Here is an 18,188-nt window from a genome sequence, read left to right on the forward strand (position 1 = left end):
GGCAGGAATATCACAAGTTCAAGGTTGGCCTGGGCAACTCAGGGAGACCCTGTCTCAAAATAAAATAAAAAGGACTGGGGACATATCAGTAGTAGAGTGTTTACCTAACATGTGTGAGGCCCTGGGTTCAAACATTTCTACAATATAAAAAACTGTAATATAAAAACTGAGATGTATTTGGACATATAGCTAAATTTTTCTCATGAAAATGAGAGGGTTGATCTAGGACCTGGCTCATAATTAATGTTTTCTGAACATTATCAGTCATTTCCATACCGTTAATGGCTTTAGAGGGCAGAACACAAAGGAAAGTGCATGTACCAATAAGAAGTAATAATTTCTACAAGTGTATTTCTCTGCAAAGTTTTATATTCTCCCTAATTCCTTAATTTCCTAATTAAGGTCATTGTAAAAAAGGTCATTAACTTTGGTTTATAATGCTTTGTATCAGTGCTTCTCAAATTTAACAGTGCATCAGCATTACCAGGAAGATATGTTGAAGCAGAGTGCTGTGTCTCACCCCTGGAGTTTCTGATTCTGTAGGTGGATTAGGGGCTCAAGAATCTGCATTACTAATGAGTTATCAAGTGATGTGGACGGCAGGGTTCACATTTGGGGAATGCTGCCTTAAATAAAACTTATATATAATAAATCCCATGCCCCTTCCCTCTTCTTATGCCTTAGAGAGTGGTCCTTGATTCCCAAATAAAATCTCCAAAAAGGCATATCAGGTTTTTATTTTTAGCTTTTACATGAACAAGGTTCTTTCTATACCTTATGTGTTTTTATTGTACAGCTAACCCCATAGCTAGGGCTTACCTGTAAAAAGATAAGGAAACACCTGGAGTAACCTGCATGCACAGTAACACATTCATTAAGCATCTTGAGTTTTGTAAGTGACGCGGCATTATTTTTTGGGCCCACTCACAGCTCTCAAGCATTTTATTTATTTATTTATTTATTTATTTATTTATTTTGGTACTAGGAGTGAAACCCAGGAGCACTTTACCACTGACCTACATACCCACCCCTGTTTATTTTTTGAGACAGGGTCTCACTAAGTTGCTGAGGCTAGCCTGCAACTTGCATGTGCCACCATACCTGGATCAAGCATTCTATTTTAAAAATAAATAATCTATTTCTGGTTTGGGTGACTTCATAGACCTTCATTCATGTGACATAGGCTCCTAAACCCAAATGTTTCCTACTAAATCACTATTCTCACAGCTCTAATTCTTTTTGTTATACTAGGGGAAGTGCCTTTGCCTGTGCCACCCCTTTTTGTGTGTGTGTATGTGGGGGAGTGGTTGTACTGGGGATTGAACTCAAGGGCACTAGACCACTGAGCCACATCCTCAGCCCTATTTTGTATTTTATTTAGAGACGGTCTCACTGAGTTGCTTAGCACCTCTCTTTTGCTGAGGTTGTCTTTGAACTTGCGATTTTCCTTCCTTAGGCTCCCAAGCCACTGGGATTATAGGTGACACCAGATTTAAAGATAGGTAGTTAGTGTAGCTAGGTAAATCGGGTCTGATACAGAGAAAAATAGACTTGAGTCTAATAAAGAAAATGGAGTCTATCTGAGTCTGGGAAATCAGAAACCGCACCTGGGAGATTGAAATGTTATTGTCCCCAGGGTCCCCTGGACCATCCTAAAGAACTGTTAATGAAGCAACTCCCAGCAGATAGGGAGGTGCTAATCAATTCAGCCTAAGCCCCACACCACCCCCACATTGGCCCACCAGTTTCCCACCTTTTGGCATTCCCACCTGCATCCTCCAACACATGTAGGATAAAGGGAAATAAGCAAGATAAAGGACAGGAATGTAGAAGGATAAAGAAAACCTTAGATATAAAAGGGATGGGACTTCCTCATCCCACAGATTCTGCCTTTTGGATCCCCTGCATCCTGGGGGTGGGGGGTGGGGGAGTCTGTTCTGCTATCCTTCAATAAAGCCTTTTGCTTTCTACTCTCCTGCTTCAGCATTTAGGGAAGCAAGGACTTGTCAAGGTAACCAGCAGTATCATAGGCGAGTGCCACCATGCCAGCTAGTTCTTTGTATTAGTTATTAAAATTTAATTTTATTGAGCACAAGTACCCATTGCAACAGGAGAGGAGCACAGATAAGGAGCTAAAGCAGCTCGAGGGAGCAGAACACTAGATGTCCTGCCAGGGTATGTAATAATAATAAATTTTGATGTCTCAGGGGGATAGAAAATTCTGAGAAAGGGTAGAAGAATGTTTTACATGTCAAACTTTGCTCAATTGCTAAATAAAATGAATCACGTGTTTTTTACATTCATTGGATGCAAATCCATAATGAAGTTTATTTATATTTGATTGAATTATTAACCCAAAGAATTGATACCTTTAAAATCAGTGAAATTACAGTACAGAGAAAAAAAAATATTATGACAATTAAAATCATAGATTAGTAGATGGGTGCGGTGGTGCATGCCTATAATCCCAGCAGCTCTGGAGGCTGAGACAAGTTCAAAGCCAACCTCAGCAGTGGTGAGGCACTAAGTAACTCAGTGAGACCCTGTCTCTAAATAAAATACAAAATAGGGGTGCAGATGTGACTCAGTGGTTGAGTGTCCCTGAGTCCAATCCCTGGTACAAAAAAAAAAAAAAAAAAAAAAAAATCATAGCCTATTTATTTCCTGATCTTAGGTATATCATTTATAGTTCAATTTTCAAATTTGTTGAAGTGAAAATAGTACCATTAGACTAAAGGAATAGAATACTTTTTCAGAACCTTGACGTACAGACCTGTATCCCATTAATAATCTCAAGTTGAAAACTTTGCTCCTTGGTCATTTTGTATAAAGTCTTGAGAAGTATTTTAGAATTTCCTTACATTTTATTTCTAGTCAATTTAAAATTGTTCTAGAAGAGACTTCATTAAAACATGATCCTGAGTCATCTTTCTAGCCCACCCTTCCCTCTTCATGGCCTGAAGTACAAAAAACATTAAAATAAAAGGCTGTTTGTGTTATTTTATCAAAATAATGACAAACTAAATTTCTCAAATAAAAACTTAACAAAAACCATGAGAGCTTTAGTTTAACTTAATTCAGCTACTTAAAAGAAAACTTATGGACAGAAATACAGTTTTATTTGGGCTTTGTGATATTTCAATTCAAGTTTAAACAATGTTTATAATTATTCCCCCTGGGCAATAAGTTCTACAAGAAGTAAATAAGAGACTGTGGTTCTAGGAAACTACCAGTAAAAACCAGTTAGTTAATGATTACTATGGAATTGAAACTTTCATAACAATTATTCTCCAGCAACAATCTTCCATTAAAAACACGAAGCACTCACTGGGAAAAATGTCTAGCACTTGATGAAATCTCTCATTTAGTTTAAATTAAAAGAAGTTCACAAACATATCAATAATGAATTTAGACTTTCCTTTTAAATTCTAACAGCTTCTATGCACACAACATTTTTATACTGAATTAAGTAAATGGGAAGAAAAAAAAAAAAAGGAAAAGAAAAAGCTTAGCCTTAATGTAGAACTGTGGGAGAAGAACAAATGGGAAGAGGTTTTCATACTTCAAAATTTAAAAACTCCTTTATTTAATTTTGTCATTTCTGGAAGCTTGGTATAAAGCAGAACTATTTCAGAACAAATTAGGCTTACCCTCTCAAAGAACTATTCTCTCTAGATTCTTAAGAAAATAATGATGTTTACTATATAGTAGTACATGTATTTCTCCTTGGCTTGATCAAATTACTTATGTATCTATGAATTGTGCTCCTTAATGACTGAAAATTTCTGGGACTGTGTTTTACAAAGCTAATGGCACACTATTGGGATAATAAAAGTTGATGTACACAGGGATATTAAAATTTTTAAAAATTTCACTACTTTTTAAAAAAGTTCTCTTTTCTATTCAGTCTGAGGAAGATATCAAGTAAAAGAGGAAAGAAACAAAAGCATACTTGCAATGCTGGCCACTCAGCATCAAAAGGATGATAACCTTTCTATTAACTCGGTTAGAATTAAAGCAGGTATACAGCAAGCAATGCTACTAAATGTCAAATGTTTCAGAAGTAAATACCAAGATACTCATGATCTTCATTTCCATGGACAGACTCTATTTTTCTTTTCCCATTTTTTTATTAGAGCTTTACAATTATACATAGTAATTGGGTTCATTCTGACAAACTTATACATGCATGGAAACTGACTTCAGTTCATGATTCTCTCTTTTTCCCTCTAGTACTGGTCAGACTCTAAATAGGTAAAACAAACAAATAAATAAAATACTCACTCATGTAACGGAAAGTCTCTTCAGCAAGGACTGGAGAGAGGGCATCAGATGCATGGTGCTGGTGCTGCGGCGACTGTGTCCAGTCCTGATTTTCATACAGAAAGAGAGAGTCTACTCTTAGCTTATACTGTGGTAGCTGTTCTTCTAGCAGATTCACCAGCTCAACTTCAGGGAGATCCTCATTGGAGCAGACATCTAAAGAGGAGATACCATGAAATGAACCAGTGCTACAGAAAAAAAATTGATGAAATTAGTTTTTTAAAAGTAGGAAACCAAAGAGACATGAGACAAGATAACTTCTCTACTGATCTTTATTAACATGTTCTAGTACTACCGTTAGTCTCTCTCTAGATTTCTTTAAAAAGAGAACTTCCAAGGTAAAAATGATAAACACAGGGCTGGGGTTGTAGCTCAGTTGTAGAGCACTTGTCTCACAGTTGTGAGGCACTGGGTTCGATTCTCAGTACTGCATATAAAAAAATGAATAAAATAAAGTCCATCAAACAACAAAAATTTTTTTTAAAAATGACAACCATAAAATTTAATTACACATTATCTAAAAATATATTGCTTAGTGATAATAAAACTATGTTCTTAAAATTTTAAATGAATTGGAACAAATTTCTTATTTCTTCCTTATCAATCTATTTAACACTGTTTTTAAGAGTTCTCACCTTAACTTATATGCTAGAGGCAAGGGGAGCAACATGAAACCACCAGCAGAAAATAGCCAATTCAAAAGGGATTAAATTACAGTTTCTCTAATAATAAAACTTCAATCATAGAAGGAATCTTCAAAATCTGGAAAAATTACATTTTAGTATATTTGACAGCGAAGTAAGTACTTGATCATCTTTTATTTTAAAAATGTGATATACAGAAGCCCTTACTATATTAGAAGAAATTTTAAAAGGGGAGGGAAAAAATTTCTTCACTTTTATAGCCTTAACATAATATAAATTTAGTATGATACAAAGAACATCAACTTGTAAGTCAGATAGTCCTGAGTTTGAGTCTGCCACTGCATGATAGCTTATATAATCTCTATGCATCAGTTTCCTCATCTATAAAATGGAGACAGTGACAGTATCTGGTGCTTTCATGGCTGCTCTATGAACTAAGTGAGATAAATGCATGAAAAATACCTATATTTAGGTTCAATACCTGGCACACCATGAAGGCATCTCTAAATGTTAGTTATTTCTATTACTATTTTGCAACTGAATTTTTTTTATACCTAGACATCAAATCAAGGCTTCAATTCCCATAGAATCTAAATAATCACAAAAAAATCAATGGTAGAAGGCACTTCAGAAATCATCCACTATTGCCTCCTAGATAAAAGAAACTAAGACTTAAAAATAAGTGAGTTGCTGAGGACCACTGGATTTGTGTCTCAATTTCTTATCCAGCACAATGCCTACTCAACTACAGGCCATGTCTTATTGCTGTCTCCCATTTACTTATAGGACAAAGGCTTACCACTACACTTGTCCTAGAAGGCAAGTTCATACATATCATGTCTCTACCATTCCACATTAGTCTCATGTACCTCCTAATTCCTTCAGGTGCCTAGCCTAACTTATTTTTCATTCTTTTGGTACTGGGGATTGAACTCAGGGGTATTCAACTGCTGAGATACATCCCCAGCCATATTTTGTACTTTATTTAGAGACAGGATGTCTCACTGAGTTGCTTAGTGCCTTGCCTTTGTTGAGGCTGGCTTTGAACTTGTGATCCTCCTGCCTCAGCCTTGCGAGCTCCTGGGATTACAGGTGTACGCCACTGTACCTGGCTTATTTTTCATTCTTAATACTAGAAAGAACATGGAATTTGGCATTAGACCTAGTTCCTAAATCTGATTTCTCCACTTATTGGCTATGGAATGTTAGACATATGACTTACTTTTTCTGAAACTTAATTTTCCCCATTTGTAAAATAAAGAGATCATTTTCTACACACAGCAGTTAGAAGTAACAAAAAAAAACAAAGAAACTATTAAGGCACCCAAGGTAATGATTGGCACATAGTAGGTACCCACTGAATACTACTCATATCACTATTCTCTCACAGGCCCACTGTCCCTGAATACAAGTTGGATTTTCTTCTTTTTGTGTCTGTTCCTGGCTTCCTGTTCCCAAGACTATCCATCATTTAACACCTTCCAAATTTAGCCATTTATATAAAAAAGAAAGAGTTATCCCTTTTAACATGCTTAAAATACTAGGGCTTAAAATAGAGAAAATACAGGATGTGGTATCTATCCTCTCATTTTTAAGAGTTCTGATATTTCCTTTGTGGGTGGTATAAAGGAACATGCCCTAACTCTGGCAAAAACAACAACAACAACAACAAAACCCACCACCATCACCACCACCACCACAACAAAACTAACCAAGAAGCCCCCAACAAAGTATTTAAGAATACAAAGCTTAAAAGAGTAAACTTATACTACTTGACCTGAACTTACCAATTACAGTTATTATTATTTTTTTGGTACCGGGGATTGAACTCAGGGGTACTCAACCACTGAGCCACAGGCGTGTACCTTCGCACCAGCACCAACTACAATTTAATGAGTCAAATACAATGAGACTAGCAATATCGGGCATTCCTATGCACCCAGAAGAATAAGCAGTGGCTTCATAATCCCAAGGAGAGATGAGGTTCATTTAAACTTTAATTATAATTCTGCTAAAATTTGGGAGTTTTCTTTTAGTAAGTGTTAAGGAAATCCTCCAAAAATTCAAACTCACCAATTTCCTGCTTCTAAAATGTAATTTAAAAAATTAGGGTACAATCCAGGTTTAGTAGATAAATATTCTTCAGACTAGTTCCTCCTACTTGCTTACATATTCTGATGTACTCTTTTTTTTTTTTTTTTTGGTACTGGGGATTGAACTCAGGGGCATTCAACCACTGAGCCCCAGCCCAGCCCTATTTTGTATTTTATTTAGAGACAGGGTCTCACTGAGTTGCTTAGTGCCTCACTGTTACTAAGGCTGGCTTTGAACTCATGATCCTCCTGCCTCAGTTTCCCAAGCTGCTGGGATTCTGAAGTACTATATTATTCTTCTGTTTGTAACAAACTTTACAACCCACCCTTTTAAAAGATTTAAAAGAGAAACATGAATTTAACAAGAAACAAAAGATATATCTATAATTATAAAACCAGGATAAAACTGGAGTACAATCTCAAAAATGAAAAATTCACTAGATGATTAACCAATTAGATCTTCTCTAGAACAAAAGAACAGGAAAATCTAAAGGCATAGAAATGGAAATTATCCAAAATTAGGCATAGGATGAAAAAGACTGGGGGAAATTAAAAAGAACATCAGTGACTGCTTCACAATGCCAAACATACATGCAATCAGTGTCATAGAAGAGGGAGAGAGAGGTGAGAATCAAAAACATACCTGAAGAATAGCCCAAAACTTCCAAATTTAATTAAAACTATAAACCCATAGTTTAAAGAAACTCAACAACTTCAAGCAGGATAAACAAAAGGAAAACCAGACTAAACCAAACTGCAAAACACCAATGATAGAGAGAAAACTCCTAAAAGCAGAGAAAAGGGATACATTACATTAAGGGAAAAAAGAATGAACTAACACTAATTCACTGGACAGAGTGCAACGTAGATAACAATGGAAACCATCATTAAAATATGAAAAAAAAAGGTCAACTTAAAATTATTTACCAGTGAAAACATCTTTCAAAAAAGGTGAGAATTTCTTCTTTCTTTTTTTTTCCCAGACAAGCAAGAAATAAAAAGTGATAGAAATGGTAAATCTGTGGGTAATAAGCCTTTGGTCTCATAATTTATAATTAAAGTTTTAAAAGAAAAATAATAAAAGTATAACATGTATAACATGTAGATATAAAAGGCATGACAATAGTAATACACAGAATGGTAGGGGAAAATGAAAGAATATTATTTTAAGAATACTACATGAAATACTATAATGTTATCTGAAGATAGGCTGTGATCAATTATGATACATATTGCAAGCTAGAGCAACCATTTAGACAAAGAGAAGATATAGCTACTAAACCAACAATGGAATTAGAATGGAATCTTTAATAGAATACTCAATTTTTCAAAATGAGGACAAAAGAAAGAACAAATAGAAAACAAACTGTAGCACAGTAGACTCAACTAAATTAATAATTACATTAAAAGTAAATAATCTAAATGTTATAATTAGGAAGCAGAGACTGTCAGACTGGGTTAAAAAAAGACAACAATTCAACTGCAATTTACCTGTACAAGGTGTTCTTTAAATGGAAAGATTTATATACACACACACACACACACACTCACTCACTCTCTCTCTCTCTCTCTCTCTCTCTCTAACAAAACATTAGTAAATCAATCTTGCAATATGTGGAGAGCAAAAATATTTCAATTTTATTCACTTTAAGTAATTTTATCATAAATATTTTATTATTTATTACTTTTATTTCTGATCTTACTTAGGATGACTCAATTTGATAAAGGGAATTCTTGAGACAACATCTGTGAAAGGCTAATTTTTCTCCTACGAATGGAAATACGGCAAGAATATCTGTTCTTATGATTATACTACCAGTATGACTCTGCACCATGTACAGCCAGAGGAAGAAGTTGTGCTCCATTTGTGTACAATGTGTCAAAATGAATTCTACTGTCATGTATAAATAATTAGAACAAATTAAAAAATAATAAAAAAAGAATATCTGTTCTTACTACTTTTATTCAACAATATAGTGAGATCCTGTTCTAGTCAATGGGGCAAGAAAAAGAAATAAAAAGGCATCCAGATTGAAAAGCAATATGTAAAACTGTCTCCATTTTCAGATGACATGATGGTATCTATAGAAAATACAAAGGAATCTACCAGAAAGTTACTAAAACTAATAAAAAATCTAGGCAATTGCAGAATACAAGGTTAATATAAAAATATTTCATTTCTATATGCCAGTAACAGTTGAGGAATGAAATTAAAGAAGTAATGCCCTTTAAAAACAAAAATATGTAAGATTAAATTTTATAAAATGTAAGACCTGAACAATAAAAACTACAAAATACTGTTAAGAGAAATTAAAGAAAACTTAAAAAAATGAAAAGATATCTCAAGTTCACGGACTGAAAGATCCAAAATTCTCCAGATGTCAATACTCTATGAAATGATTTATGCAATTCCATTCAAAATTCCAACACTCCTTTTTGGTAGAAATTAAAAAGCTGTATCTAAAATTTATGTAAAAATGTGAAAGATCTTGAATGGTCAAAATAATTTCTGAAAAAAACAAAATTAGAGGATTTACATTACCTGATTTCAAGATTTACTAGTTAGAGTATCAAGACAATGTAGTATTTCTGTAAACATAGACTTGGTGAGTAAAGCAACACAATAGAGTCCAGAAACAGACACACATATATATGAACTAAGTGATCTGCAATGGAATTACCAAGATAAATTAATAAATTTAAAAGATAGTTTTTTCAATAAATGGTACAGGAACAACTAAATATTTGATTGGAAAAAAATATACATACAAAAAAACCTAGATCCTAACCTCATTTTATACTTAAAAGTAACTATAGCCAGGCATTGAACATATTCCTGTAATCCTAGCAGCTTGGGAGGGTGAGGAAGGAGGATCTCAATTTTGAGGCCAGCCTCAGTAACTTATCGGGAGCCCCTAAGCAACTTAGCAAGACTATCTCAAAATAAGAAATAAAAAGGACTAGGATATGGCTCAGTTTTGAACACCCCTGGTACAAAAACAAAAAACAAAACTATTAAATGGACCACTGACCCAACTGTAGAATCAACAACTATAAAACCTTTTAGAGAAAACAGGACAAAAATCTTAGTGATTTCTTATATATGCAAAGATTTCTCAGAATGGCACAAAAAATGAACTGTGAAAGCAAAAATTGCTAAAATAAACATCAAATTTAAAATCTCTGCTTTTTAAAAGACATCATTAATAAAAGGGAAGGAAGCTAGTTAGAGAAAATATTTGCAATCCATTTGTCTAACAAAGAACTTACATCTAGAATATATAAGGAACACTTATAATTCAGTACTTACAATTCAATAGTAAAAGGTTTTTTAAAGAAACATGCAAATGACTTGCATAGAAAATTCAAAATGATATCCATAAATGGACAATAAACATATGAAAAGATGCTAAACATCATTAGGCATCAACAAAATCTAAAATAATACAACAAAGTGAAGCCAGTATACATCTACTAGATGAACAATAGCAATGACCTTATCAGTACTGATGATGGTGAGCAAGCTGCAGCCTGGAGTGCCAACTCCAGCTTGTTGCCTCTGCCTGGCTTTATAAATCAAATTTCACTGGAACATATTCACACTCTTTCTTTTATGTGTCCCCTATGGTTGGTTTTCTGCTATAACAGAGATGTTGCAACTTCATAGTAAAAACAAATGAACTATGATGCTAACCTTAACACAAGTGGATAAATCTCAAAAACATTTTGTAGCACAAATAAAGCCAGCACAAAATTTTTAATTTATCTGTAATTTCAGAATAAGCAAATTTAATCTATTGTGGCAAAAGTAGATGTATGATGTCTGGAGCCAGAAGTAAGGAGTGGAAAGATTTGGTTACAAGGAAACTTTTGTAGAAAGATAAAAACTGTTCTAAAACTTTGATTGTACTGGTAGTTATATGAGTGTATACATTTGTAAAAACTCAAACTGTACACTTAAAATGGGTGTTTTTATTGTATTTTAATAAAGATGGTTCAATAAAGCTGATTTTTAAATTTTTTTTTAACAATACTGGGGATTGAACCCAGGGTCTCTGTACTACTAAGCTATATATCCCCAACTCTTTTTATTTTTTATTTTGAGATGGGGTCTTACTAAGTTGCCCAGGCTGGCCTCAAATTTTCAATCTTCCTGCTTCAGCCTCCCAAGTAGTTAGCACAGCCATACAGCTGAACTAAAGAAACAAAACAAAAAAACATAACTTTGGGTTTGGATGGCTGTCAGTATTTGGAATTTTTTTGATTTTTTAAAAAAGTGGTACTGTGTGTTACATAACATTCCCATCTGGTTTTGTAGCTACATCCCATATTTAATACATTAACACATCTTCAGCAAACATGAATATTCTCAGATAAATCTAGAAGAGACCACAGAAACCAGAGAAATGAGTTTTAGAACAAAGTTTAGAAAAAACTTTTTTGAGTGTTCTGAGTTTGTTTGTTTGTTTGTTTAAATTTAGCATTGCATATGAGGTGTTAAGGTCCTGTACCTATGTTTGCATGTGAGGCACTGTTGTCAGGTGCTGGTAGGGTACACAAACACAGGTAACCCTGTTTTTGTCCTGTGGTGAGATAAGAAGATTGGTGAGGCAGTCCTTGCTCACCAGCGCACCAGAGGGCATATGGAAGTCAGACACAGACACAGAATAGCATACAAGGGAGATTTTGATAATGCGAAAGGAGACCAGGGTATGGAGAGATTAATTCAGTCCAAGGAAACCCGGCCAGAGAGGAAGCTGAAGTTTCATCATGGCAGGTCATATAGGGTAGACTGAGGTATCTGCATATTATCCTATAAGCAACATCACTTTGATATTATCAAATTGGACTTACCAGTGATGCTCTCCGAGTCTCTGTGATTGCTACTCATGAGGTTTTCTTCACCTGTTGGTGATGTAAAAATGGCATTCTGCGACTGACTCATGCAGGATCCTTTCTTGCTTTGGTTGAAAAGGACAGCTTTGGTATGAATCAGAGTAAAGGAAATCCATCAAGCCATTTAATAAAGAAATAGAAATAGGCATATGGATATTTTCTTTTGCACAGATTTTCTCTGATGAGTCAAACAGCATCTGCAGCAATGAGTGCTCTCATGTGATTATCATCACTTGGACAGTCATGACCTAAAACAAAGAACAGATCACATGACTAGGATTCAGCATGTTCTTTAATAACAGTAATCTACCTGGCAAGTCTGTCATTAAAAATATTTTTCTAATGATATACATAATAATATGCATAAATCTCAAAGGAATTATGCTGAAAAAAGTCAAGACTGAAAAAGTATATCGTTTATGATTCCATTTAAATAAAAATTCTAGAAAAAATTCAACTTATCTTCAGTGACAGAAGGCAGATCAGAAGCTGCCTGGATTGGGGGAGAAATTACTAAAAGGCAGGAGAAAAACTCTGGGAGATGATGAATATGATCATTATTTTGATTGTAGTGATGACTTTATGTATGTTTGTGTGTGAAATGTGATCAAATTGCATACCTAAAACATGCAGTTTGGTGCATGTTAATTATTTTTCAATATAGCTATTTACATTATTTTTAAAGGAAATCAACTGTTTAAAGAAATACAATAATAACATAGTATAGGGACTAGAACATATAGAAAAGTAAAATGCAGTACACTAGCATAGAGGCCAGGAGGGAAAAACAGGCGAATCCTGCTATAAGGCTTTTATACTTTATGTCAAATAGTAAAATACCGTTTAAAGGTAGACTGTGATAAATTAAAAAGGGAGGTAGACTGTGATAAGTTAAACAGGTATTTTATAAACCTGAAAGTAAGCAATGACATAAATCAAGAGTTATATATACCAAGTCAACAACAGAGATGAAATGGAATAACAACTTAGGTTTCTCAGCCTGGCCACTATTGTCATCTTTAGTCATTTGGGTAACATGGTTCAGCAGTATCTCTGTTCTGTACTGACCAGGTGTTATAAGAAAAAATCATTTATCCAAAGTACATGTATGAAGACATGAATTGGTGTGAACATACTTTATATATAAACAGAGATATGAAAAATTGTGCTCTAAATGTGTAATAAGAAATGTAATACATTCTGCTGACAGTTATTAAAAAATAAAATCAATTTAAAAAAGAAAAATTATTTTCAACTTCTAAGAAAGCATTTTTTAAAAAGTAATAAGTTACAGATTTGCTTGTGAAAAGGGAAGAGTCGGGAGGGAGACAGCAAAGAGAAGGAAGTGAAAAGCAGGGAAGAGGAAGAGGATAAAAAGGAAAAGGATAAAAGCTAAGTACTCTCATACTGGTCTGATTTAAACTGATTTTTAAAAAGAACTGGGACTCTTTTAATCATATTTTAATCAAAAACCACTGTGAAAATCTAATAATAACCTTGAGATCTTCTATCCACCAGTTAGTTACATACAAGCTAGTTTAATCTTATGTTTACATTACCATTTCTATTTTTTAACTTCTATTTTTTTTTGTATTTATATATCACACAAAAACACAAAAAACTGTATCTAAGTTTTGACAATGGATTCCAGACTTTGTTCTAGAGAACTGCTTTTTAATTAGCTCTGGAGGTTTTGTTAATGGTTTGGTCTGAACCCTTACACACAAGAATAGAGAAAACCAAGTTGAACACAGAACTAAGATCACTTTAAGAGTCATGTAGGAAGAATGTAGATCTCCAGGACAATCCAGGAACCTGTCCATCCTGTACACTATGCAGCAGGTCAGAGACCTGCAAATGGAATGCTCTTCCTGGTAACTACTTAGAACATGCCATGGTCTAAATCTGAACTCAGTAAAATCAATTTGGAGTAGCAGCAGTAAACACAGTACAAGTATGCACCTTGGCATAATTCAAGTCTGAATTTTAATCCCATTTTCTGCTTTTCTTGCACATAATTTACCATTTTTGAGTCTCACTCTTTATTGCCAAGATGGGAATATTAACTACCCTTAAGAGAAAGGTCATATATGAGGATTAAATTAAAAAATAAACAAACAAACAAACAAAAACTTCCCTTCTTGGAACCTGACACATAGGAGATGCCCATTCCTTTCAGCTTCTCCCTACTACAGCTTGGGCCTGAAGAAAAGATGATGTTTTCTACCTAATATTTCTTAGGTTTCTGCAATATTCAAGTATGGAACCAATGCATCTGAAGATTACTTGAGTAATCTTTTTTGTGATCCTGGAAATAAAGTAACTCGGGAATATAGTAACAGTGTCATAATGTTGGAACTACCTAGGGTATTATTATCAAAGCTCATTCCTTTGCAATTCTGAGGAAGGTTTTCTTATAATAGAAAGTCTTAATTTTCTCCATAACATAGTGGTTATATTAGCTCCTATAGCTGCTACAAAAAATTGCTGCAAACTCAGTGGCTTAAATAACCACCCACCCAGGTCTTATCTTACAGTTTGGAGGTCAGAAGGACGAAACTGTTTCACTGGACCAAATACCAAGATGTTGGCAGGGCAGTGTTCTCTCCCTCTGAAGGCCCCAAGGGAAAATCCATTCCCTTGCCTCTTTGACCCTCTACAGCTGTACTTCTTGGCTCAGGGTCTCTTCCACCATCTTCAAAGCCAGCAGCACAACATCTTCAAATCTCTTTCTCTGCTTCCATTGTCCCACTGCTGCCTTTTTTGCCAAAATCTCCCTTTGCCTCCTTCTTATAAGGACACTTGTAATTATGTTTAAGGTTCAACAGGATAATCCAGGATAATCCATCTCAAGATCTTTATTTAGTCATGTCTGCAAAATCCCTTTTGCTTAATGTAACATTCACAGGTTGTGGGAGTCAGGTCTGGATACCTTTGAGGGCCATTTTTCAGCCTACCACTGTGGTTAAGAACATGAATTCTGCAGCTACAGTGCCTTAGTCTGAATTGCAGAGCCACCACTTACTCGTTATATGACCTTGGTCAAATTAATCTCATTTCTTCATCTATTAAATGGGCCTAATAACAGGACTTACTTTTGTGGAGGTATAATGGGGATTAAATGAGTTATGAGGAAGTAATAGTAGCATCAGCCTCAGGGTGTTATTGAGGGAATTACATGAGTTCACATGTACATACATCTTGGAATAATGCCACAGAATACAGTAAATGCTATATGAGTATTATTTGTTATTTCTATCACCATCAAAGTGCATTCTTATTGTCATTATGATACTATTATTGTACCTTACACAATGTTGGGTGCAATGGAAAATCTATTGACAGCTTGATGGCATCTTCTCTCAATATAAGTCACATTTACTTCCTGCCCTCTGGCAAATTAGGTTAAGTTCAGGGCAATCATTTTCTCTTAGTCTCTTAGATGTATGAATAAACAGAAGGCACAGTCAGAGTTCTGAACTTAGTAGAAGCTAAATTTTGACAAGCACAAACAACACATTTTCAGTATCTTTCCTAGTTTGTACACACATATTCTTAGTACTTCTTTGACAGCCACCTACTTTTTCTGCTAGATCTTAATTCAATCGTTTTAGAAACAACTGCTCTTCTTAAAAAAAAAAAAAAGTCAAGTATGCATTACTTAACGAAAAAGCAGGCCTCTGTAATTCATGCACATATAGGAGAAAAAAAGAAAATAAATTAACCAAAAAACTCATTTTAATAAGAATGAGACTTCAAGGCTGGGGTTGTGGCTCAGTGGTAGAGCATTTGCCTAGCATGTGTGAGGCACTGGGTTTGATTATCGGCACCACATATAAATAAATTAATAAAATGAAGGTCCATTGACATTTTTAAAAATATTTAAAAAAATAAAAGAATGAGACTTAAAAAGACAAACCAAAAACAGGTTAGTAATATAAATATTGCTGGTAGAAAAAACATGGCAAATTACTTTTTTTTTTTTTTTTTTTAAAGAGAGAGGAGAGAGAGAGAGAGAGAGAGAGAGAGAGAGAGAATTTTTAATATTTATTTTTTAGTTCTCGGCGGACACAACATCTTTGTTGGTATGTGGTGCTGAGGATCGAACCCGGGCCGCACGCATGCCAGGCGAGCGCGCTACCGCTTGAGCCACATCCCCAGCCCATGGCAAATTACTTAGTTTAGCTCAGCCCTGGAACTAACTGATCAACAGTGAATGCCTAAACATAGGCCCTGTGCCTTAAAAAAAAAAAAAAAAAAAAAAAAATCTTGCTACTTCCTTAAAACAGGATATTCTGGTGAAAACAAGGAAAGGGATAAAATAACTCAAGGAGAACAAACTTGAGGGAATGTAAAGTGTGGAAATACAGTAAATGCAATGACTTAATGAAATACTGATACTGGAAATATATTTCCAAATTTTATTTTACAAATGATTTTTGGGTATTAATTTGGCTGCTGATCTACATGTAGGAGTGGAAACAGTGCCGATCACCAATTCTGCAGCAGCTCCCCGGGCAGTAGCAAACTAACCCAGACATAAGCTATGTAATTTTAAAAATAAAATAAATTCACCATGACCCTATATTACATAACAGATTGTTGACGAAGAATCATTAATGGTACTATACCTGGCTACACCAGACAAAATGTACTCCAAAGCTACAGTAATTTAAAAATCAAATAATGAGCCACATGAAGATTCCAGCAGGGCTTCTGTGCTAAAAGTTAGAGGGGGAAAAATGGCAATATGTGTGTGAAAGGGTGTCACCACCAAAATCCAGCCCAGCTAGGAATCAGCAGACCTCCTGACGGCAGAGACCATACACCATGTCCAGCTGCAGTGAGTCCATAGAGAACTACACTGGCTACATTCCAGCATAGCTATTCTACCAGCAATTGTACAGAACAGCACAGCTATTCTTCTAGCAATCTCTTCCTCTTTTTTTTTTAAATTGTCATTCAATTTATTGATCACTAGAGTTTTCAGAATATGAAACACACAGAGGTAGCTCTACTTACAAACACTGGATTCCAAAAAGCTGTTAAATCCATCAGCTTAAACATCCAAAACCATGAAAGAGGTTTAGGCTAATGGGCTCAGCATTTCTTCCTATCTTATATATTTTGAGCATTTTTTTCTGTTTAGAATAAACATTTGTGGAGGCAAAACCCCTCCCTGCTACAATCTTTACCAACAGAAGGGTGGTAACCTCTGCATCAGAGCTCTGCCTGCAGATAAAAGGCCTAGAACCCATGGTGCCATCTGTAGTTTTCGTTAAGTTTCCACAGAGCACTTTCATTCACTACACTCAGCCTTTAAGGTGCTGAATCCTAACCTTTACCTGAATTAACCTCTGACTAAGTAGGCATTCTATTTTAATAATGATCCTCTGCCAAAACCATTTCTGATAGCTTCTCAGCAGCTAAGCTGATCTACATGAGATGAGGGGAATAATATTTATCTTTTTTTTAAAGGAAGAGAGGTCCAATGGAGATGGTAACAGCTCAAAAAACACAAGGAAATCCTAGGGAGTGTTTTGGCTTCCCCCTAACATGAAACTGAAAGTTTGAGCCAACTATTTACCTCTTGAAGGATCTGGACACTTGCTGACATTAGGTTACAGATATATTATTAGCTTATAAGGGCAGCTGCTACCAAGAATTAAGATCCAGAATATTAATAAAATGATGTTATTTTATTTTTAAATCTTTTCTTGTTATTATTGAGGCAGGGTCTCACTATGTTGCCCAGGTTGCCCTTGAATTCCTGGGCTCAAGTGAATATTCTGTCTCAGACTCCAGAGTAGCTGGGTCTACAAGTGCGTACCCTTGGCTTCATCTTTTTCTTAAACATAGAAAATAAGATCCTTTGATAAAAGCAATGGTTGAAGAAAGGAAAAGACGAATAGAGATCTTCAAAAAATGAGTAAAGCAGAGTAAAGGGCACTACAGATTTTGTGGGTTTCCTGTTCTCATCCCCACCACCCTGCAAAATGGAAAAAACACCTCAAGCAGAAGCATTTTATACAATTGATTCTGGGGTTATTAAAATATGTTCTATACTTCTGGAATCAAATAAATCCTTCTCCAGCAAGTCAGAAAGTATTTTCTCTCAATGTTGACTAGCAAAATTTAGTTAGTAGATTAAATCAAAAGACACTATCAACTGGAAAATCTAGAAACACTTTATGGAAGATTAAGAAATGGACTGAACAATAGATATAATTAT

General features: G+C 34.9%; 1 protein-coding gene across 3 annotated transcripts in view; it reads right to left on the minus strand.

The window, feature by feature from the left end:
- The window catches only part of Trak2 (trafficking kinesin protein 2), a 58,077-nt gene that overhangs the window by 26,988 nt on the left and 12,901 nt on the right, over positions 1-18,188 (minus strand). For all 3 annotated transcript variants that reach the window (XM_026405315.2, XM_026405314.2, XM_026405316.2), the window contains 2 exons: positions 11,915-12,204; positions 4,285-4,479 (listed from right to left, as the gene is read on the minus strand). In XM_026405315.2, coding sequence (XP_026261100.1) covers positions 4,285-4,479; positions 11,915-12,005 — 286 coding nt within the window. In that variant the 5' untranslated portion in view covers positions 12,006-12,204. The remainder of the gene's footprint in view (positions 1-4,284; positions 4,480-11,914; positions 12,205-18,188) is intronic.

This window comes from Urocitellus parryii, chromosome 1, assembly GCF_045843805.1.
Source record: "Urocitellus parryii isolate mUroPar1 chromosome 1, mUroPar1.hap1, whole genome shotgun sequence".
NCBI lineage: Eukaryota > Metazoa > Chordata > Mammalia > Rodentia > Sciuridae > Urocitellus > Urocitellus parryii.